Below are 23,075 nucleotides of genomic sequence, written 5' to 3'. Positions count from 1 at the left end.
ATTTTTAAATTTTTCTTTTCACCTGGAATTTGTTTTTATGTATAATGTGGGTAGGGATCTAATTTTTTTTTTTCCATATGTTTAACCATTTGTTGAAGTCCATTCTTCACCCACTAATTTGTAATGCAATCTCTGTCACAAATCAAGTTTCCATATACATGAGTCTATTAAAATGGTTGCACATTTCATGAATATTATATTTCACATTAGGTTTCTGCACTCAGAAATGTAGGTTATCTATGATGGAAACAATAATGTAGACCAAGAGGCCTAAGATTCCAGCAGCAAAAATGAGTTGTGAGAACTTGGACAAGCAATTTCACTCTGTAGGTCTCATTTTCAATGTATGTAAAATGACAAGAGTTCAAGGCCGGGTACGGTGGCTCATGCCTGTAATCCCAGTACTTTGAGAGGCCAAGGTGGGCAGATCACCTGAGGTCAGGAGTTTAAGACCAGCCTGACCAACATGGTGAAACCCCATCTCTACTAAAAATACAAAAATTAGCCAGGCATGCTGGCAGGTGCCTATAGTCCCAGCTACTCGGGAGGCTGAGGCAGGAGAATTGCCTGAATCCGGGAGGCGGAGGTTACAGTGAGCTGAGATCGTGCCACTGCACTCCAGCCTGGGCGAGAGAGCGAGACTCCGTCTCAAAAAAAAAAAAAAAAAAAAAAAAATTTTTTTTTTTGAGACAGAGTCTTGCTCTGTCGTCCAGGCTGGAGTGAAGTGGTGCGATCTCAGCTCACTGCAAGCTCTGCCTCCCGGGTTCACGCCATTCTCCCGCCTCAGCCTCCCGAGTAGCTGGGACTACAGGCGCCAGCCACCACGCCGGGCTAATTTTTTTTGTATTTTTAGTAGAGACAGGGTTTCACCATGTTGGCCAGGCTGGTCTCCAACTCCTGACCTCAGGTGATCTGCCTACCTCGGCCTCCCAAAGTGCTGAGATTACAGGCGTCAACCACCATGCCCTGCCGATTTTACTTTTTAATTAAAGGAAGATTGTTTTTTAAATTGGTCTTCACAATTATAGACACCAGTGGACATTTGGTCTTTGGCTTAAGCATATATAATAAAGTGAGGCCTGTTGTTCGTTAATAATGGATATCACTAAAATGTATAAATAGGCTTTGATCAAGAGACCCCCTGAAACCATCCCAGCCAACCCTAATTGGTCTGCTCTAAATGTGATAGTTTCTGATAATGTCTACAAGATTCAAACCTAAAATATTCATCCTCTGCAGTGACCAGCCTAACTTTAGTCAGAGGTTTGTCTGTTGCCGTCCCCACCATTCACCCTTGCAGTGCTCTTACACAGTAGGCATTCAAATATGCAGGTAACTTCTTAGAGCATATGACCATCAAGGTCACTGATTCATCAGCCTTGTCTCACTGCTGTGTTGTATCAGGCTTATCTTTAATGTGCTCAGTGCTGCCTTCGAGGGAATTCTGTGAGTAGGAGAAGCCACTTGCTCAATAGTTCTAGTCTGCTCTGGGGTAACTCCATAAGTCCCAGACAGTGACGACATTTCTTTGGGTCTGGACCTTTTGAGTTAACAACATAGTTAAACAAAACCTCTGCAATTCTAAAAGAGACCTAGCATCCTAGGCATCCTAGCAAAATTATGTGTTGGCCATACTATGTAGATGTGTGGAATCTCTCTTCTTAACCCTGTCTCCTTTATTCTATAGTGGATCTGATTGGTGGCTACAACATTGGCACCGTCAGCCATGAGAGCCACGTGGATTGGCTGGAACTTAATGAGACTGGACACAGGCTCCTCTTCAGGGACCGGAAACTTCGTGTGAGAAGAGCTACTAAGGCCTTAGGCATTGGTTGGCCCACAGAGGGTGTGAGACAAGCTGCCACCAGGGACTGAGGGAGGCAGGATGGAGCACATTGTCTTTGCTGTGTCATCAGCATAGCAGAAGGCACAGAAGAATCAACATTCTCTGTAGCTGATACTAAAACCCATCCTTTATTACCTCTTTTTTTTTTTCGGAGACAGTGTCTCACTCTGTCACCCAGGCTGGAGTGCAGCGGTACGATCTGGGCTCACTGCAACTTCTGCCTCCCGGGTTCAAGCGATTCTCCTGCCTCAGCCTCCCCAGTAGCTGGGACTACAGGCACGTGCCAACACACCAAGATAATTTTTGTATTTTTAGTAGAGATGGGTTTTCACCATGTTGGCCAGGTCTCAAACTCCTGACCTCCTGACCTCAGGTGATCTGCCCGCCTCTGCCTCCCAAAGTGCTGGGATTACAGGCGTTGAGCCATGCACCCGGCAATCCTATATTACCTCAGAGGTGATTGTATTATGGCAACAAAGTCAAGAAGGGAGTTTGGAAGTTGGTGTCTCTTACTATTCACAGTCTGTGCCCTCAGGAAACTTCCTTAACCCTGCATTCCTCCTCCTCATTCCTAGCTGACCTTCACCTAGACCTGCTGTCCAGTGCTTTTCAGCCACACTTATCTGATAGCATGAACTGGCTGGAGGACAGCCTCTTCATCCCTCATTGATTCTCATCCCAATGTGGTAGCACCAGAGTCTTCAACCTCAGATCAAAGAGACAACCTGATGACTTTTCATTTCAGTGAAAGCCACATCACAAATTTCTGGATAATTTAATTTTTCTAGTGGCCTGCCATTTGTAATCCAAGCTGGTAACTCTGGCCCAGAGTTATTTCAAGAAGGAAAGCCTGACCTTCACCTAACTTAAAATTCCTGGGATGTAGATCTTTGTTCTATGGGTCATCTCTTACTTGACCAGAGTTAGGATATACCAGCTCAGCAGAAAGCACGTCAGTAAGCTTTGAAATGCAGCATGAACCTGAGTAGTGGATTAGCTCACCACATCTCACCATTAGGGAAATGGTCAAAAGCAGGAGACAACCCCACATCCCCTTCTAATTGTGTTATCTGCCTTTTCTTTCTTCAGTTGCATCTGTATGATATTGAAAGCTGCTCTAAGACAATGATCCTCAACTTCTGCTCCTATGTGCAGTGGGTCCCAGGAAGTGATGTGCTGGTAGCTCAGAACCGAAACAGTCTGTGTGTGTGGTACAACATTGATGCACCTGAGACAGTCACCAAGTTCACTATTAGGGTATGTTGGACACTAGGGGCTCTCAGATGTGGTATTGAGCTGATTAATTACAGCCATGAGGAGACTCTGAAGGCTACTTGGTTTTCTGTGTCCACCACCCTTAATCTCTGTGATAGAATTGGCGAATGAAGCTTAGACTTATGGACCAGCCCCCAGAACCATCCTTTTTCAGATTCCTGACATTATATTAGACCCTTGGAGTATGGGTTCATTACAGTGGCCCTGGGAAGTCACCACGTCATAATATGGAGATCCCTGTAAGCTGGAAGATCCCTCTTAGGAGAGGCAGTTCTAATGTCATCTCCTTCTGTGCTGATTCTCCGTTATAAGCCATTCAAAGTGCCTTTTTTTCTCAAATTACAGATCAGATCTTCTCTCCTGTCCTACCACAACATCACACATACCCAGTAGTCTTCCAAAATCTGGGAGGAGCCAGAGAAAACGAGAGGCAGGCTCCTGTGCTAGGCTAGGATGACTGGTGTGTGTATGGCTTGATGCTTTCTTTTTGTCCTTTTCCATACCTTTTTTTAATCTCCTTTTTACCTCATTTTAAATGGATTAGGGTCTAAAATTTATTGGTTTAGTTCTTTCTTTTTCTTTCTTTCTCTTTCTCTCCTTCTCTTTTACTCTCTCTTCCTCTCTTTTCTCTCTCTCTCTCTCTCTCTCTTTCTGAAACAGGGTCTCACCCTATCTCCCAGGCTGGAGTGCAGTGATACAGTCATAGCTCATTGCAGCTTCAACCTCCTGGGCTCAGCCAATCCTCCTGCCTCAGCCTCCTGTACAGCTAGGACTACAGGTGCATGCCACCATGTCTGGCTAATTTTGTGTTTAATTTCTTTAAACACCTTTTTTTTTTTTTTCCACATTTTGGGTTTGAAAGTTATATGTCCTATTTCTGTAGAGGTTACCTTGGAAGTTTAACATGTAGTTAAATGAACAAAGTCTAAAGTTAATCACATCTAACCACTCCCCTGCAAACAATATAAGGACTTTAAAAGACTTTAACCTTCATCTCCTCCTCTTTGTCATTGTTGTCCAGTATTTTAGTTCTAATCTTACTTTGTCTCCAAAGTTAGGCATGATTATTTTATTTGAGACAGAGTCTCTCTGTCACCCAGGCTGGAGTGCAGTGGTGTCATCTCGGTTCACTGCAACCTCCGTCTCCTGGATTCAAGAGAGTCTCCTGCCTCAGCCTCCCAAGTAGCTGGGATTACAGGTACCCGTCACCATGCCCACCTAATTTTTGTATTTTTAGTAGAGATGAGGTTTCGCCATGTTGGCCAGGCTGGTCTCGAACTCCTGACCTTAGGTGATCCACCCGCCTTGGCCTCCCAAAGTGCTGGGATTACAGGCATGAGCCACCACGCCCTGCCTGATTATTTTATAAGACAGGATTCATTTAGATTTACCATCAAGGTACCAGTTCCTTTGTTTACCTTTTCTTGCAGTGCCAATCTTCCCTCTGGAATGACTTTTCTTCTTCCTGAAGAATATTATTTAGAAGTTTTTTGTTTCTGTTTTTTGTTTTTTGAGACAGGGTCTCACTCTGTTGCCCAGGCTGGAGTGCAGTGGCACGATCTTGGCTCATTGCAACCTCTACCTCCCACATTCAAGTGATTCTCCCACCTCAGCCTCCTGAGAAGCTGGGATTACAGGCATTTGCCACCACGCCTGGCTGATTTTTGTATTTTTAGTAGAGACGGGTTTCACCATGTTGGCCAGACTAGTCTCAAACTCCCGACCTCAAGTGATCCGCCTCCGTCAGGCTCCCTAAGTGCTGGGATTACAGACATGAGCCACCGCGCCCAGCCTTATTTAGAAATTTCTTTAGTGAAAGATGATAAATTTTCAGTTTTTCATTATCTGAACATGTTTTTATTTTGCCTTTGTTCTGAAAAGATGCTTGGACTCAATACCCAGTTCTAGATTGACAGTTAATTTTTCTTAATTTGTAAATGTTGTCTCATTGATTGACTTCCATTGTTGTTCTGAAAAATTTATCAGCAGCCATTTCTGTACAGGTCATCTGTCTTTTCTCTTTGGTTTCTCTTTTTTTTTTTCGAGACAGAGTCTCGCTCTGGAGTACAGTGGCGCGATCTCAGCTCACTGCAACCTCCGCCTCCTGGGTTCATGCCATTCCCCTGCCTCAGCCTCCCGAGTAGCTGGGACTACAGGCGCCTGCCACCACATCCGGCTAATTTTTTGTATTTTTAATAGAGATGGGGTTTCACCGTGTTAGCCAGGATGGTCTCGATCTCCTGACCTCGTGATCTGCCCACCTCGGCCTCCCAAAGTGCTGGGATTACAGGCGTTAGCCACCGTGCCCGGCCTCTCTTTGGTTTCTTTTAAAGTCTTCTTTTTTAGAACCGGGCACAGTGACTCACGCATATAATTCCAGCACTTTGGGAGGTTGAGACAGGCGGATCACTTGAGGCCAGGAGTTCAAGACCAGCCTGGCCAACATGGCGAAACCCCATCTCTACTAAAAAGAACAAAAATTAGCCGGGCATGGTGGCATGCTCCTGTAATCCTACCTACTCAAGAGGCTGAGGTATGAGAATTGCTTGAACCTGGGAGGCAAAGGTTGCAGTAAGCCGAGGTTGTGCCACTGCACTCCAGCCTGAACGACAGAGTGAGACTCTGTCTCAGAAAAAAAAAAAAAAAAAATCTTCTCTTTTTCTTAGGTGTTTTGAAGTTTCACTACAATGTGTCTAGATATAATTTTTTTTTTTTTTTTGAGACGGAGTCTTGCTCTGTCATCCAGGCTGGAGTGCAGTGGCACAATCTTGGTTTACTGCAACCTCTACCTCCCGGGTTCAAGCGATTCTCCTGCCTCAGCCTCCTAAGTAGCTGGGACTACAGGCACGTGCCATCACACCCAGCTAATTTTTTGTATTTTTAGTAGAGATGGAGTTTCACCGTGTTGGCCAGGGTGGTCTCAATCTCCTGATCTTGTGATCGGCCTGCCTCAGCCTCCCATAGTGCTGGGATTACAGGCATGAGCCACTGCACCCAGCCATAAATTTTTAAAATGTATCCTTCTTAGTATAGATTGTATTTCCTGTGTTTATGAATGCACATATTTTCATCACTCTTGGAAGTTTCTTAGTTATTATCTCTTCGAACATTCTTCTCCTCAGCCATTCTCTAGTCTCTTCAGAACTCTAGTTAGGCAAATGTTAGATTTCTTGTTTTACATTTTTAATTTCTCTTTCATAGTTTCTTTCTTCCTGCTCCATGCTTCATTCTGGATAATTTCCTTTTTTTTTTTTTTGGAGACAGGGTCTCATTCTGTTGCCCCATGTTGGAGTGCAGTGGCGTGATCTTGGCTCACTGCAGCCTCGACCTCCTGGGTTCAAGCTATACTCCTATCTCAGCCTCCCGAGTAGCTGGGACTACAGGCATATGCCACTACCGGCGTATGCCATCATGCCCTGCTTTTTTTTTTTTTCAATTTTCTGTAAAGACAAGTTCTCACTATGTTTCCCAGGCTGGTCTCAAACTTCTGGGCACAAGCAGTCCTTCCGCCTGAGCCTCCTAAAGTGCTGGGATTACAGGCATGAGCCACTGCATCTGGCCTCTGGATAATTTCTGTAGATCTGTTTCGATTCATTAATTTGCTTTTCATCATTGTCTAATCTGCTATTTAAACTATACATTGAGTTTTTTACTTCAAATATTAAATTTTTCTTTAAGTTTTATTTGATTATTTCTCCAGTCTGCCTGGCTATATTGATAATTTCTTATTCCTTGCTTAATTTTTCATTTCATCTTTTAAGGTATTTAGGTGCTTCATAAATAATCATTTTATATTCTATAACTGGGCTTTAAAACAAAAACCACAAAACAAAACAAAAAAACAGCATCTCACTTTGTCACCCAGGCTGTGCAGTGGCATGATCACAGCTCACTGCAAGTGCAAACTCCTGGGCTCAAGTGATCCTCTCACCTCAGCCTCCTGAGTAGCTGGGACTACAGGCACATGCAACCACACCCAGATAATTTTTTTTTTTTTTTCAGTAGGGATGTGGTCTCGCTATGTTGCCCAGGCTGGTCTTGAACTCTTGAGCTCAAGTGCTCCTCCCACCTTGGTCTCGAAAAGTGCTGGGATTATAGGTATGAGCCACTGAGCCCGGCCTTTAACTGTTATTTTTAATATCTGAAATTCTTGAAGGTCTAAAACTATTGTTTGTAGTTATTATGTACTTTTTCATAGTAGTTGGTTTCCTTGTATTTTTTTTTTTTTTTATTGTGAGCTCATGTTGCTTTGAATGTATTTTTTTGGAATCCTGAGGGCTTAAAATGGATATGTTCTCCTCCAGTGATGATTCGGTCTTGCTTCTGCAGGAATCAGGCATATTAATGATCTATAACCATTTCTTTTGTTCCCTTTACTAAAGAGTGGATCCTAGGTTTAATTAAGGATTTTCAAATTCAGCCTCTCCATCCTGCTGGAGGGCCTGAGGTTTATTCTGCTGACACTGCATTTGCTTTCAGGACAACTGTACCTTTCCCATTTGCTCACTTTCCTTTTTTTCTTGCTCAGGATTTAGCTTATTGACCTTTTTCTTCCTGCCTGTATTTTTTTGAGAGAGAAAGGTAGGATATGGGTAGGGAATATTCTTAGTGATTTCTTCAAGTAAGCCCAAGCAATGCATTAAAAATGTGTTCCAGGTTCAAGTCATATTTTAATGAGAGAACCCTTAAGAATATCTTACTCTTATGGTACTGCTGGAAGCAGAAGTGAATGCCACACTTTGTACCTCCAGGAGTTGGTGCTGTCATAGGAGTATACTTTAACCCAAGGATATTGCTATAAATGAAGTACTTTTTTATGCTTGAGAGAAACTAAAATGTTAGGAAAATCAGGGCCGCTGTGACTCTCTTGACCACTGACTGGGTCGGATGAGGGTGAGTCTTTTCTACAATTGATTCAGTGGAAACTAACCTGAAATTGGGGTGGGTGGGGGGATAAACTTTTACAGGGTGATGTTATAGGTCTGGAGCGGGGCGGGGGAAAGACCGAGGTGATGGTGATGGAAGGTGTGACTACTATTGCCTACACATTGGATGAGGGCCTCATCGAGTTTGGAACAGCCATTGATGATGGCAACTACATCCGGTGAGAGGCTGGCCAATAACCAGTGAGGTGGTGGGAGAGTCTGGTTCTGAGAGGGGAGGACCTGGGGTGGGGTGTAAAACTGGCCAGCACTGATAAGGATCCAGTGATCCTGGGAGGATGAGACAAAGATGGCCCTTTCCCCTCCCCTTGCCCCATCACCAGTCTTCTGCTGTATCTTCCTAACCCTTTCCTCATTCATTATGCTTTGCTTCCTTCCCTTTCCAGGGCAACAGACTTCTTAGAGACTCTGGAAATGACCCCAGAAACGCAGGCAATGTGGAAAACCTTGAGTAAACTGGCGCTAGAGGCAAGGCAACTACACATTGCGGAGAGGTGAGGTAGACATGTAGAACAGAGGTGCCAGGCAGCTAGGAGGGATGACCACTTGAGTGTTTTCCCTGTGGGCTGCTCCAATCCAGTGTTAAGGTACTCCCTCCCTTCCCACTGCCAGCAAATAGCATAGAGCCCTTCTGCAGTACAATATTCCAAACACTCTCCCATCCTAGATTATAAGAGTATGCCTTGGGCCGGGCGCGGTGGCTCACGCCTGTAATCCCAGCACTTTGGGAGGCCGAGGCAGGTGGATTACGAGGTCAGGAGATCGAGACCATCCTGGCTAAAACGGTGAAACCCCGTCTCTACTAAAAATACAAAAAATTAGCCGGGCGTGGTGGCGGGCCCCTGTAGTCCCAGCTACTCAGGAGGCTGAGGCAGGAGAATGGCGTGAACCCGGGAGGCGGAGCTTGCAGTGAGCGGAGATTGCGCCACTGCACTCCAGCCTGGGCGACAGAGCGAGACTCCGTCTCAAAAAAAAAAAAAAAAAAAAAGAGTATGCCTTGACCAGGCATGGTGGCTGATGCCTGTAATCCCAGCACTTTGGGAGGCTGAGGCGGGCAGATCACAAGGTCAGGAGTTCGAGACCAGCCTGGCCAACATGGTGAAACCCCGTCTCTACTAAAAATACAAAAATTAGCCAGGCGTAGTGGCGGGCGCCTATAATCCCAGCTACTGAGGAGGCTGAGGCAGGAGAATTGCTTGAACCCAGGAGGCAGACGTTGCAGTGAGCTGAGATTGCGCCACTGTACTCCAGCCTGGGCGACAGAGCAAGACTCTGTCTCAAAAAAAAAAAAGTATGTCTTGGCTGGGCACGGCGGCTCATGCCTGTAATCCTAGCACTTTGGGAGGGCGAGGTGGGCAGATCACTTGAAGCCAGAAGTTTGAGAGCAGCCTGGCCAACATGGCGAAACCCCAGCTCTACTAAAAATACAAAAATTAGCCAGGCATGGTGGTGCACACCTGTGGTCCCAGCTATTCAGGAGGCTGAGGCACAGGAATCACTTGAACCCGGGAGGCAAAGGTTGCAGTGAGCTGAGATCATGCAACTGCACTCCAGCCTGGCTGATGAGCAAGATTGTATCTCAAAAAAAACAAAAGTGAAAAAACAAGAGTATGAGTTTTATTATTTTTACTGCCCCTTCTTGTAACTAGGTTCCCCTTAACATTTTTTTTACTATTCATACCCTTCAATCCATGCATATGTGTATAATCCAGGTTTGGTATAGGAGTGCAGTTCACAGGACAAACTTGGGACTCCAGACTCCTTGAGTTCAAATCTTGGTTCCAATTACCAACTTGCATAACCGTAGAGAGGTTATTTGACCTTCCCAAACCTTGGCTTCTTGATTTTCTCTGTGTAGAATAGGGATAATAATAGTATTTGCCTCATATGATGATAAAGAAGATGGTAAGGATATTGGTAGTGAAGGAGTGATGAGAGAATCTGTGCAAAGTGCTCAATAAATGTCACCTGCTGCCATTTTGGCTAGGAATCATCCTTGATCCCATTTTCTCCACACTTCCCACATGTAGATTATCAGCAAGTCCTAAGGACTCTGTCTTCAAAACACATCCTGATGTCTCCATCCTCGTGCAGACCACTGCCATCTCCCACCTGCAGTATTGCACAGCCTCTTAATTAGTCACACTGATACTATTTCTTGTATCCCTACCATCTATTCATCCCAGAGCAGCTGAGGTCATTTTTTTAAACACAGATTGTGTCATTTTCATGACTGGAACCTTCCATTAGCTTACTGTTTTACTTAGTATAAAACCCAAACTCCTTGTGTGGCCTTAGCCCTGAAGTTTTTTGGCCTCTGCTTCCTTCTCATGCCAGCTTCCTGCTTGCCCATTAGTCTCCAACCACACTGGCATCCTTTTGGCTCTGTGAGTGTGCCAAGCTCATACGTGCTATAGGGCCTTTACACTAGCTGTTCCCTCTCCAGGAATAACTTTTCCCCATCCTGCCATGACTGGCTTTTTCTTGTATTCAGGTCTCAGCTCAAATGTCAATTCATCAGAGAGAACTTCTCCAACTACCAACTTAAGTGGCCCCTTCAGTCACTATCTATAACAGGGGTGTCCAATCTTTGGCTTCCCTGAGCCACATCGGAAGAAGAATTATCTTGGGCCATACATAAAATATACTAACACTAATGATAGCTGATGAGCTAAAAAAAAAAAAAAAAAAAAAGAGAGAAAAAAGAATCACAAAAAAAACTCATAATGTTTCAAGATAGTTTATGAATTTGTGTTAGGCCACATTCAAAGCCATCTTGGGCCATGGGTTGAACAAGCTTGATCTATAATATTACATTATTTTGTTTTTTATTATCTCCAATTTTACTAATTATTTGTCTCCACCAGAATGGAAGTTCTCTGAGAGCAAGGCCCTCATCTTCCTTAGTCTCTGTATATCTCCAGTGACAAGACATTGCCTGGCACATCATAGATGCACATCAATTTGTATTTGCTGAACCAATGAATTAATGCTGATTCTATAATAATATTACTATTAATGTCATTGCTTCCCTGCCATAGGTGCTTTGCTGCTTTGGGCCAAGTAGCAAAAGTTCGATTCCTGCATGAGACCAATGAGATTGCAGATCGAGTATCCCGGGAATATGCAAGTATTATGCTCCTGATTCATTCTGTCTGTCTCCCAAGCTGATTTCTCTTAGTATTCAGCCCCATGATTCCTGGCTTTCCAGCCATCCCTAGTTTCCTTTACCCTGCCCACCCCACCTTTACCCTCAAGTCAGACCATTTCAGAATTGCTTTTGCTAAACCTCAAACCTTTAAGCTCCATGAAGTGTTTTACCTTCCCAAGTCTTTTGTTTTCTACATCCTTCTGGCCTTCCAATTTCAGCCCTCACAGACAGAACGGCAGCACCTACAGAAAAATCAGAACCTCCTTTTTCCCCCACAGGGCGGAAAAGGAACAGACTTTTATCAGGTCCGAGCACGTCTAGCCATGCTGGAAAAGAACTACAAACTGGCTGAAATGATCTTTTTGGAACAGGTAATAGGAAAAGAGGGACAGGATGGAAGAGGGGATGAGAGAAAAAGAGGGAAAAGGGGTTACAAACTCAAGGGAAGAAAGCATGCTGGTGAGCTAGGCTTCCAAAAGTTTGGGGAAGGCCGGGCGCGGTGGCTCACGCTTGTAATCCCAGCACTTTGGGAGGCCGAGGCGGGCGGATCACGAGGTCAGGAGATCGAGACCACAGTGAAACCCCGTCTCTACTAAAAATACAAAAAAGTAGCCGGGCGTGGTGGCGGGCGCCTGTAGTCCCAGCTACTCGGAGAGGCTGAGGCAGGAGAATGGCGTGAACCCAGGAGGTGGAGCTTGCAGTGAGCCGAGATCGCGCCACTGCACTCCAGCCTGGGCGACAGAGCGAGACTCCCTCTCAAAAAAAAAAAAAAAAAAAGTTTGGGGAAAACATTCAAAGGGGTTTATATAGTTAATTTCACCCCTTCCTTAATTTCCTCCTCTTGTGTTAGTCCTTACTTTTCTAGACAAACTTCCTTCTTTGGCCTTTGATTACTACTTTCTTTCATAAGCAGTCTACTACCTCCCCTCTAGTCCAGAGCCTGTCTTTGCAATTCTTGTGCATAGGGGTAGATCCAGGTTTTGTGGGCCGGAAGCTTATACAATTTGAGGAGCTCTCTTTAAGAACAGTTGCCTTAGGCCAGGCGTGGTGGCTCATGCCAGTAATCCCAGCACTTTGGGAGGCTGAGGCAGGTGGATCACATGAGGTCAGGAGTTCAAGACCAGCCTGGCCAACATGGTGAAACCCCGTCTCTACTAAAAATACAAAAAATTAGCCAGGCATGGTGGCACACGCCTGTAATCCCAGCTACTCGGGAGGCCGAGGTGGGAGAATCGCTTGAGCCAAGGAAGCAGAGGTTGCAGTGAGCCCGAGATCGCACCACTGCACTTCAGCCTCAGCAACAGAGTGAGACTCCATCTCAAAAGGCCCGTGCAAATAAGGAGCCCTGAAGCTTAAGCTTCTTTTAGTTTCCCAATATTTCTGCTGGTATAGTAGTTAAAAGGTAAGGCTTTTGGTCCTCATGGGCTGGCATCTTAGCCAGGCTGAGGAGAGCTTGCTGCTTTCTGATCCTCATATCTTTCTGGCGTCCCTCTCTGCTCTGCCTGTTTCCCCTAGAACACTGTGGAGGAGGCCATGGGCATGTACCTGGAGCTACACCGTTGGGATGAGTGTATCGCTGTGGCTGAAGCCAAGGTACCTGTTTTTTGTTCTCCACAGTTGTTCAGAATTTGGTTCTGCCAATTTCAAAAACCTCTTTTTGTCAAGGAGGCCATAGAAACCAGAACAGGGTTGGGGCTTGGACTTGATGTGGTGAGGAGTTAGGATACTGCTGATCCAGGAGGATTCCCCTTGTTATAGACAGAAGGGTAGGAAGGGGGATGTGACTCCTAGTTGTCCTCTGTGCGTGTCCAGGGGCACCCAGACCTGGAGAAGCTACGTCGTAGTTACTACCAGTGGCTGATGGACACACACCAAGAGGAGCGAGCAGGTGAACTACAGGAGAGCCAAGGGGATGGGCTAGCAGCCATCAGCCTCTACCTCAAAGCTGGGCTCCCTGCCAAAGCTGCTCGGCTGGTGCTGACCCGAGAGGAACTGCTAGCCAACACAGAGCTGGTAGAAGACATCACTGCAGCCCTTATCAAGGGGGAACTCTACGAAAGGGTATGCTGGCTTCCTTTTCCTGGCCCTTATCTCCAGAGCTCAGGACCCTTCCCTCATCCAGAGGAGTCTTGGGGTACAGAGCGCTTCCTGACTGCTGGTGTTCCCTTGTTTTCGGAGCTAATACTTAGTTCTTTGTGTTGTAGGGGTATCATAGTAATGTGGTATGTGTTAACAGGCAGGTGATCTCTTTGAGAAGATTCACAATCCACAGAAGGCCCTGGAGTGCTACTGTAAAGGCAACGCATTCATGAAAGGTACTAGCCACCTATAAGCCATCCTTTACTGTGTGGACTCTTGCCCATCCGGTTCCCTGGCACCTCTTGGTGCGTGTGTTCAGGATGCCTGGCTCCAGTTCTCCATTCCTCCCCTTCTTACCTATTCTCCATGCTTCATCTCCCTGTCCTACCTTTTTCTTGAGGCCCATCCCTGAAAATCTGGGCTGAGCACCTTTTCTATCCCTGGCAGCGGTAGAGCTGGCTCGATTGGCTTTCCCAGTGGAGGTGGTGAAACTAGAAGAGGCATGGGGGGACCACCTGGTGCAGCAGAAGCAGCTTGATGCAGCCATTAATCACTACATCGAAGCCAGGTATGGGAGTATGGGAATGTAAAGGAGATTTAGGTGTGAAGTGAGGGGCAGTGGAGCAAGTAAGGACACCAAGGCCTAAAAGAAGAGATCTCAAAATGTAGGTTGAAGTGTGCTTAAGGGGTCCTTTTACCTCCATTCATTTTCATCTTTCATCCTACATATTTATATCTTTCCCAACTTTGCCAGGTGCTCCATTAAGGCAATTGAGGCTGCCCTGGGTGCCCGCCAGTGGAAGAAGGCAATTTATATATTAGATCTACAGGACCGGAACACTGCATCCAAATACTATCCTCTCGTGGCCCAACACTATGCATCCCTGCAGGAGTATGAGGTGAGGAAGAGTCCCTTTCCGCAGTACGAGGCGATGCAGTAGAGGATAACAATGGGAGAACCCAAAACAGGAAGTGGAGGCAAGCTCACCAGATCCTTCTTTCTGGGCTCCAAACGGCATCATCACCTTGAAGGGGAAGAGAACAGTTTACTTTCCCAATTTCATTCCAGTGTGACATAGATACCTCCCTTCACCCCAGATATATAAAGTGAGTCTCTAGCTATGTTCCAGCCAGCATGAGTGATTCTTCATGAATAACGCTAACATAGTTACGATATAAAATTGCTTTGCACTGCAGAAATGTGAGGCCCTTTGGATTCTACTGTATTGTCCTCGTACTGTTTGGGGCTGGTCTTTCTTTTTAAATGGTAGAATGTATGAGACACCCATACTCATCTTTTCTTCTCTGTTATTACAAGGTCATATCGTAGGCTCTTCAACATCCCAGCCAAGGTTTGTTCTTTCCTCGTTCAAGCTGCTTTAAGTCTGTTGCTCTGACCTTTTGTATCTACCTCCCATCAACTACAGATTGCTGAGGAGCTCTATACCAAGGGAGACCGGACAAAAGATGCCGTAGACATGTACACCCAGGCTGGCCGTTGGGAACAAGCCCACAAGGTAGGGATGGGTGGAGTTCATGATAAGAGAACTCTGCCTTAGTGGCAGTGTGGCCTCATTCCTCAGTCTCTGTTTCTCCTCTTCACTTGGCTCCCTGAAAGCTGACAAAGAGTACCAAAAAACAGTCTGAGCCACTTTGATCCCTAGCCATAGGGAAAGGAAGGGATGAAGAGAGGCCCTTGTTTCCAGACCTATCTATCATTCTGAAGGAGCAGATGGGCTTGGGAGCTGGGGAATCTGAACTACCACTCCTGACGCCTCTGGTCACATTGATGACTTTGTTCTCACCCCTACACTTCAGAGTCCAGTGGTTACAGTGGTAATGGGAGTGTATGCCCCAGCACAAGGCATCGCAGACCCTCCCACCTTAGCAGAATATAGTTCTTCCCCTGCTTCTTACGGACTTGGAATTCCCCAACCTCACTAGTACAGTGGCAATAACCAAACTCCTGTGATTGTTGGGAGAGTTCAGAGTTTCTGAACAAGCAGGTTTCCTTGAAGCCCTGCTTCCCTGGGGAATTGGACCTGAGGCTGCCTTGTCTCTGTGCCTCCACAGCTGGCAATGAAATGCATGAGACCAGAAGATGTGTCAGTGCTATACATCACTAAGGCCCAGGAAATGGAGAAGCAGGGCAAGTACCGTGAGGCTGAAAGGTGAGCCGTGGCCTCAGAGGAGGTGTAGAGGGAGATGAGATTTCAAGGCTGGGAGGAGGGATGGGGCCTGAGGATGTGTACCCTCTGCCCAGAAGGCAGTGACAGCAGGGATCAGGTCTAGGAGGCCCCAGATGTATCTCCCTTCCCCAGGCTATATGTGACAGTACAAGAGGCTGATCTTGCCATCACCATGTACAAAAAGCACAAGTTGTATGATGACATGATCCGCCTGGTAGGGAAGCACCATCCAGATCTCCTCAGTGATACACACCTACATCTGGGCAAGGTGAGCCCTTCTCCTGGCTCTCCCTATCTCTTCCCCAACCAGGCTCCATCTCCCCATCTCTCCATCCTAACTCACCTTCCTGCAGGAGCTGGAGGCTGAAGGCCGACTACAGGAGGCCGAGTACCACTACCTCGAGGCCCAGGAATGGAAGGCAACAGTGAACATGTACCGGGCCAGTGGGCTTTGGGAAGAGGCCTACCGGGTAAGGAGTTCAGGCCATGGTGAGGGATACATCCATCCTTCTTTTCCACGTTTTTTCCTTTTTTTCAGAAAGGGTCTCACTCTGTCACCCAGGCTGGAGTGCAGTGATGCAATTATGGCTCACTGCAGCCTTGACCTCCTGGGCTTAAGCACTCGATCCTCCCACCTCAACCTCCTGAGTAGCTGGACTACAGGTGCACACCACCACAGCTGGCTAATTTTTTAATTTTTTTGTAGAGACAAGTTTTCACCATGTTGCCCAAGCTGGTCTTGAACTCCTGGGCTCAAGCGATCCACCTGCCTTGGCCCCCCAGAGTGTTGGGATTACAGCTATGAGCCACTTTGCCCAGCCCTTCTTTCCCACTTTAAGTGACTAATTCACAATTGGTCAGAGCATCTTTAAAAGTGTAGTGAAGATCAGAGTCTCTCTTGCCAGAACCATGTCCACATCTGTATACAGAAAATTTCACTTATAATTTTAAGGGTCTGTGGACCAGGTGAAGCCTATCTTGGACCCTAAGTACTTTAACCTAAGTTAAGAAACCCTGAAATTTAGCCCCCTTCTTGTTAACTTTTTATTTTATTTTATTTTTTGAGACAGAGTCTCGCTCTGTCACCCAGGCTGAAGTGCAGTGGCACAGTCTTGGCTCACTGCAACCTCCACCTCCCAGGTTCACGCAATTTTTCTGCCTCAGACTCCCAAGTAGCTGGGATTACAGGCACTCACCACCGTGCCCAGCTAATTTTTGTATTTTTAGTAGAGATGGGGTTTCACTATGTTGGCCAGGCTGGTCTCGAACTCCTGACCTCAAGTTATCCTCTTGCCTCGGCCTCCCAAAATGCTGGGATTATAGGTATGAGCCACCACACCCAGCCTCTTCCTGTTCAATTTAGAACAGTTACTGAATCCTTGTCAAAGCCGAGGTCAGAGATGAGAAGGGAGAAGCTTTGTATTGGAGGATTATTGAGTGACTTTGCTTTACAGGTGGCCAGAACTCAAGGAGGGGCTAATGCCCACAAACACGTGGCCTATCTGTGGGCAAAGAGCCTGGGTGGAGAGGCTGCAGTTAGACTGCTTAACAAGCTGGGACTCCTGGAAGCTGCTGTTGACCACGCTGCAAACACTCGGTGAGGCCCCAGGCTTTCTCTCCACGGGCCCCATCCCAGCCAGAGCCACTATCTAGAGAAAGAAAATTGATGTATAACTGAAAGAAAGATCCTCGGAAGGATATGATAGAGTGGCATGAATAAATTAACTGCTTCTGTTCCCTAGGGGCTCAGAACAGTGTTTAACCTTTGGCTGTTCTAAGACAGGTGGAGAGGAAACAGATTGTAAAGCTAGGACTGCAGACTGCACTAAACCAATAACTTACTCCTGGGTAATGGAAGTGTGATTCTGTCAAATGCAGAGTGAACTTTTTTTTTTTTGAGACAGTCTCGTTCTGTCGCCAGGCTGGAGTGCAGTGGCACGATATCGGCTCACTGCAACCTCCACCTCCTGGTTCAAATGATTCTCCTGCCTCAGCCACCCAAGTAGCTAGGACTACAGGCATGCACCACCATGCCCATCTAATTTTTGTATTTTTAGTAGGGATGGGGTTTCACCATGTTGGCCAGGATGGTCTTGATCTCTTGACCTCGTGATCTGCCCACCTTGGCCTCCCAAAGTGCTGAGATTACAGGCGTGCGCCACTGTGCCCGGCCGAACTTTTCTTTTTTTTTGGAAGCACCAGAGTCTGTGAGGCATTTTATTTGTAAATATGTATTACATCTCTAGAAAAAGAATCCCAGGATTTTCCCTCCTATGTGTTGTTGTCTTGCTTCTTCATGGTCCATGATGCCAGCTAAGGTTGTCAGTACAATAAAACCAAACTGGCAGGATGGGAGCAGATTATTCTGCCACTTTTCTTTTTTGTTTTTTTTCTGAGATAGAGTCTCGCTCTGTTGCCCAGGCTGGAGTGCAGTGGCGCAAACTTGGCTCACTGCAAGCTCCGCCTCCCGGGTTCAAGCCATTCTCCTGCCCCAGCCTCCCAAGTAGCTGGGACTACAGGCGCCCGCCACCACGCCTGGCTAATTTTTTTGTATTTTTTTAGTAGAGACAGGATTTCACTCTGTTAGCCAGGCTAGTCTCGATCTCCTGACCTTGTGATCCGCCCGCCTCGGCCTCCCAAAGTGCTGGTATTACAGGCGTGAGCCACTGCGCCCAGCCTATTCTGCCATTTTTCTCTGAGTTGCACATCAAATCTGGGGCTGATCACTCTACACTTGTTTAGCCTGCCTGTGAGGTTCACAGCAATTTTCCTAGCTGTGATCATCAATGATTTCAAAATCGCCAATTTACCATACTTCAGCATCACAATTAGAAACCAGACGATGACTTTGGAGCACAGCCTAATAAGGACCTGGCGTTTGCCTCTCTTTCTGGCATTGTTGATGCTCTTGAGCGCATCAGCCGGGACATTCATGCGCACCATTGCGGCAGCGCAGAAAGATAGCCAAAAGAGCAAAGTGTTCTCAAGCTACTGTTATCAGTGCCAATCGTGCAGTCCGATGCTGAGGGTGGTCTTGCTCATTTTTTAGAGAGACTGTGTTTCTGCTAATGTAGCTGGGGCTCAGGAAGAGGTGGTGAGCACCAGGATCCCTCCTAGCCCTGTCAGCATAGGTCTGCGAGGCTCACTCCTCCCTTCACCTTCGCAGGCCCAAATTAATTCCTCAGGAGCAGCTGGCCTCAGGGAAGGCATAGGCTTTTCCAGACGTCTCTTCATCCACGCTGACAGTGACGTGGTCTTCACAGGGCTGCCTGCCTGTCTTCCTTTTTATCTCTCCACGCTTTTCTGTCACTTCATATCTGTTATCCTTAAATCTGTCACTTTTTCTCCCCTCAACTCTGTCCTTTCTCTGTTTTGTCTTGTCTTGTTCCTTTTATGAAGGGAAGCATGAAGTAAGAAAACTTTATCTGCACTTTCTGTTTCAGCTCCTTTGAATTTGCGTTTGAACTCTCTCGGCTGGCCCTCAAGCACAAAACCCCCGAGGTTCATCTCAAATACGCTATGTTCCTGGAGGATGAGGTATGGGTGTGATTTGGACCTCGACCATAGAGCCCTCTTATTCCATCCCCTAGTGCACTGCTGCTGGGTGTGCAGACCCCCAGTCTCATGCCTGCCTGTGATGCCAGTCTCCTTCTCATCACGCACGGCTGCCTTTCTTTCCCTGTAGGGTAAATTCGAAGAGGCTGAAGCTGAATTCATCAGAGCTGGTAAACCCAAGGAGGCAGTCCTCATGTGAGTTACCCCATACATTCCTTAATACTGTTTCTCCAATCACAGTCCCAGGATCTTTCATGATTATCTTGACCTTCATTCAAACCTAGAACAAATCAGTGTTACACCCCTCAGTGACATGGCTGTTTGTCTCCCACTATTGGGGCCTCAGTCCTATACTCAGTCTCTCCTCTGTCCCCACCTGGAGGCAGGTTTGTCCATAACCAGGATTGGGAGGCAGCTCAGCGTGTGGCTGAGGCTCACGACCCTGACAGTGTCGCCGAGGTGCTTGTGGGACAGGCCCGGGGGGCCTTGGAGGAGAAGGACTTTCAGAAAGCAGAAGGGCTGCTGCTCCGGGCCCAGAGACCAGGCCTGGCCCTCAATTATTATAAGGTGGGGCACTGGATGCAGGGCCATGAGGGGAGGGGGAGAGGTTCTAAGAGCCCACAGAGAGCCACACTGACCCCTGGTATGAAGAAAGATCAGGGAGGTTATTATTGGGGAGTGGGAAAGACAGGAAAGAGGAGGAGAAGAGAGGTCCAAGGACCCAGGAGTCTGTGGGCCAGAGCACCTGTGTGGCAGTGGGAAGCTGTCAGGCCTGCCTCTGCCCTCTTGATACCTGGAAATCTGAGCAGGAGGCTGGATTATGGAGTGACGCTCTGCGGATCTGCAAGGACTATGTGCCCAGCCAGCTGGAGGCTCTGCAGGAAGAATATGAGCGGGAAGCTACTAAGAAAGGGGCCAGGTATGAGGCCAGAGGTCCAGGCAGCATTGGCAGGGCTGGGAGGGTCATGAGGCGTGCACAGGATAGAGCACGCTGCCCCCCTACCATCCAAGTCCCAGCGCTCTCATCTCCACAGGGGTGTGGAGGGACTTGTGGAACAAGCTCGACACTGGGAGCAGGCTGGAGAGTACAGCCGTGCCGTGGACTGCTACCTCAAAGTGCGAGACTCTGGAAATAGCGGCCTGGCGGAGAAGTGCTGGATGAAGGTGAGGGCAGCAGGCCCTTTCTGGCCCTCCTTCTCCCTAGGTCTCTATTCACACTCAGCTCTGCTTCTCACATCTGCAGCTCTTTCCTCTTGTGTCTTTTTCTTTTCAATCAGGTAGCAGGAATCTATGGAGTGCCTGCTGGATGATAGAGCCAGAACCTCTGAAAGCTGTAAAAGCGGATATAAGACAGAGCCCTGACAGCCAAAAGTTAGGGGAATTAAACCAATAAATGGCTCAATTACTATCATATCTGAGTAAAGAATAAAGTGCATGATTTAAAGTAGAGTTCAGAGAACAGTGAGATCTCTGTGGGCTAGAGGGGTCAGGAAGGCTCTGTGAAGAAGGAGGGAGAACTTGGACAGGAGCTGGAAGGGCAACTCCAGGCACAGGAACTGGCCAGACAGGGAACATGAAAAAAGCATGGGCTCCGCCTCCCCCACCCAACATTTCCTGAAAAGAAGCCTCCAGCAAATTAAGCCAGGCCAGTATGTGTCACAAATAATAAGACATACTGTATTGGAGAAACCAACGGGATACATACAGTCATATGCCATATGACAACGTTTTGGTCAACAGTAGACCACATGGGTGGGCATGGTGGCTCACGCCTATAATTCTAGCACTTTGGGAAGCCGAGGTGGGTGGATTCAGTACACAAATACTTACCATTGTGTTATGGTTGCCTATAGTAGTCAGTACAGACATGTGCTGTACAGGTTTGTGGCCTAGGAGCAATAAGGTCTACCCAACGTCTACCTAGGTGTATAGTAGACTATACCATCTAGGTTTGTGCTATGATGTTTACATAACGATGAAATCCCCTAAGGACACATTTCTCAGAACATACCCATCATTAGACAATGCATGACTGTAGGTATATGTGTGTACATGTATATAAAGAGATTTATTAAAAGGATTTGGCTCATGCAGTTATGGAGTTAGACAAGGCCCAAGATCTGCAGGTGAGCTGGCAAAGTGAAAACCCAGGAGAACTGATGGTGTAGTTCTTGTTTGAAGGCCAGCAAGCTTGAGACCCAAGAAGAGCTGATGTTTCAGTTCAAATCTGAAGGCAGGAAAAAGCCAGTGTCCCAGTTTAAAGGCAGTCAAACAGGAAGAATTCTCTCTAACTTGGGAAAGAGGCCAGCCTTTATGTTCTGTTCATGCCTTGAAATGATTGGATGAGGTCTATCCAACAGTAGAGAGGGCAATTTGCTTTACTCAGTCTACCAATTTAAATGTTAACCTCATCCAAAAACACTTACAGAAACATCCAGAATAATGTTTGACCAAATACCCAGATACCCTGTAGCCCAAATTGATACATAAAGTTAACAATCACATATATATATAATTATATTTTAATATATTTAAAATTGGGATGCAGGTATAGTTTAAATGATGCACCTTAGATACAGTGAAATGTAGGTGGGGGTCATGGGAGGGTGAGATTGGCCCTCTAAATGACATATTCATATGGTGATGCCCCTGCAAAATTTCCCTTAGGTTTGAGGTTTTTTTGTTTGTTTGTTTGTTTTATTTGTTTTTTGAGACAGAGCCTTGCTCTGTCGCCCAGGCTGAAGTGCAGTGGTGCGATCGGGGCTCACTGCAAGCTCTGCCTCCCGGGTTCAGGCCATTCTCCTGCCACAGCCTCCTGAGTAGCTGGGACTACAGGCGCCCACCACCATGCCCGGCTAATTTTTTTGTATTTTTTTAGTAGAGATGGGGTTTCACCGTGTTAGCCAGGATGGTCTCCATCTCCTGACCTCATGATCCACAAGCCTTGGCCTCCCAAAGTGCTGGGATTATAGGCGTGAGCCACTGTGCCCGGCCTTTTGAGGTCTTAAAGCTCAATAACCCCTAGAAGTTAGAGGGAGAGAAGTAGAAAGAGGGGCTGATGTTTGGTTTTGAGGTTCTAGCAGATTTTAATCAGCAGTATTGAATAAGCATCTGATATATGTAACTTGGGAGCACGGCATGACTGTACCTTTTTCAGATTAGTCAGAAAATGGCTTCCTGATGCGGACAGGGCAGATTAAGCTTTGAAGGGCTTGGCAGTAAGAAAGGGAGGCAAGAACAGGTGAGGGAAAGACCAGAGGGGATTAGCATAAACTACAGCGAAATTGGATTGTGTGGAAATTGAAATCTGGTGAGGATGTCAGCATCATAATGGAAACAGAGTGATCTCATTGAACATTTGGGTTTGTAGAATTTCTGAGTGTTAAGTGTTGAAAGGTATCATCAAGACCATCTATACCAGCACTGTCACTAGAAATATAATGCAGGCCACAAATGTAAGCCATGCATATCATTTAAATTTTCTAGTAGCCACATTTAAAAAGAGTAAAAAGAAACAGGTGAAAATAATTGTAATATATTTTATTTAATACAATATATCTAAAATACCACCATTTCATCTGGGCGCAGTGGTTCATGCCTGTAATCCTAGAACTTTGGGAGGCCAAGGTGGGCAGATCACTTGAGGTCAGGAGTTTGAGACCAGCCTGGCCAACATGGTGAAACCCTGTCTCTACTAAAAATACAAAAATTAGCCGGGCATGGTGGTGGGTGCCTGTAATCCCAGCTACTCAGGAGGCCAAGACAAGAGAACTGCTTGAACCTGGGAGGGAGAGGTTGCAGTGAGCTGATATTGTGCCACTGCACTCCAGCCTGGGCGACATAGCAAGACTCTGTCTCAAAAAATTAAATAAAATACTACCATTGCAACATGTACTCACACACATTATTTAGATATTTTCCATTCTTTTTTTATACTAAGCCTTCAAAATCCAGTGTGTGTGAATGAAGAAACAAGCTCATAAAAGCCCAACACAAATAGTTACAGAATGCCCTGGACTCCTCATTTTAGAAGTCCT

The 23,075-nt window shown here is 46.4% G+C and overlaps 1 protein-coding gene across 10 annotated transcripts in view; it reads left to right on the top strand.

Annotated features, from left to right (window-relative positions):
• Positions 1-23,075, top strand: part of IFT172 (intraflagellar transport 172) — a 44,196-nt gene that overhangs the window by 15,350 nt on the left and 5,771 nt on the right. For all 10 annotated transcript variants that reach the window (XR_004251304.2, XR_004251305.2, XR_004251306.2 and 7 more), the window contains 21 exons: positions 1,688-1,800; positions 2,936-3,103; positions 8,089-8,225; positions 8,451-8,558; positions 11,106-11,190; positions 11,494-11,586; positions 12,731-12,808; positions 13,028-13,276; positions 13,452-13,530; positions 13,742-13,862; positions 14,049-14,193; positions 14,722-14,811; positions 15,368-15,465; positions 15,616-15,751; positions 15,837-15,953; positions 16,938-17,080; positions 18,927-19,020; positions 19,169-19,233; positions 19,425-19,605; positions 19,848-19,957; positions 20,073-20,202. Coding sequence is in view for 7 of the 10 variants with exons in the window: in XM_032172551.2 (XP_032028442.1) it covers positions 1,688-1,800; positions 2,936-3,103; positions 8,089-8,225; positions 8,451-8,558; positions 11,106-11,190; positions 11,494-11,586; positions 12,731-12,808; positions 13,028-13,276; positions 13,452-13,530; positions 13,742-13,862; positions 14,049-14,193; positions 14,722-14,811; positions 15,368-15,465; positions 15,616-15,751; positions 15,837-15,953; positions 16,938-17,080; positions 18,927-19,020; positions 19,169-19,233; positions 19,425-19,605; positions 19,848-19,957; positions 20,073-20,202 (2,540 nt within the window). In the remaining 3 variants the exon portion in view is untranslated. The remainder of the gene's footprint in view (positions 1-1,687; positions 1,801-2,935; positions 3,104-8,088; positions 8,226-8,450; positions 8,559-11,105; positions 11,191-11,493; positions 11,587-12,730; positions 12,809-13,027; positions 13,277-13,451; positions 13,531-13,741; positions 13,863-14,048; positions 14,194-14,721; positions 14,812-15,367; positions 15,466-15,615; positions 15,752-15,836; positions 15,954-16,937; positions 17,081-18,926; positions 19,021-19,168; positions 19,234-19,424; positions 19,606-19,847; positions 19,958-20,072; positions 20,203-23,075) is intronic.

This window comes from Hylobates moloch, unplaced genomic scaffold, assembly GCF_009828535.3.
Source record: "Hylobates moloch isolate HMO894 unplaced genomic scaffold, HMol_V3 SCAFFOLD_13, whole genome shotgun sequence".
In the NCBI taxonomy this organism is placed as follows: domain Eukaryota; kingdom Metazoa; phylum Chordata; class Mammalia; order Primates; family Hylobatidae; genus Hylobates; species Hylobates moloch.
Note: the sequence above shows the minus strand (reverse complement) of the source record. Positions and strands in the feature narration are given on the sequence as shown.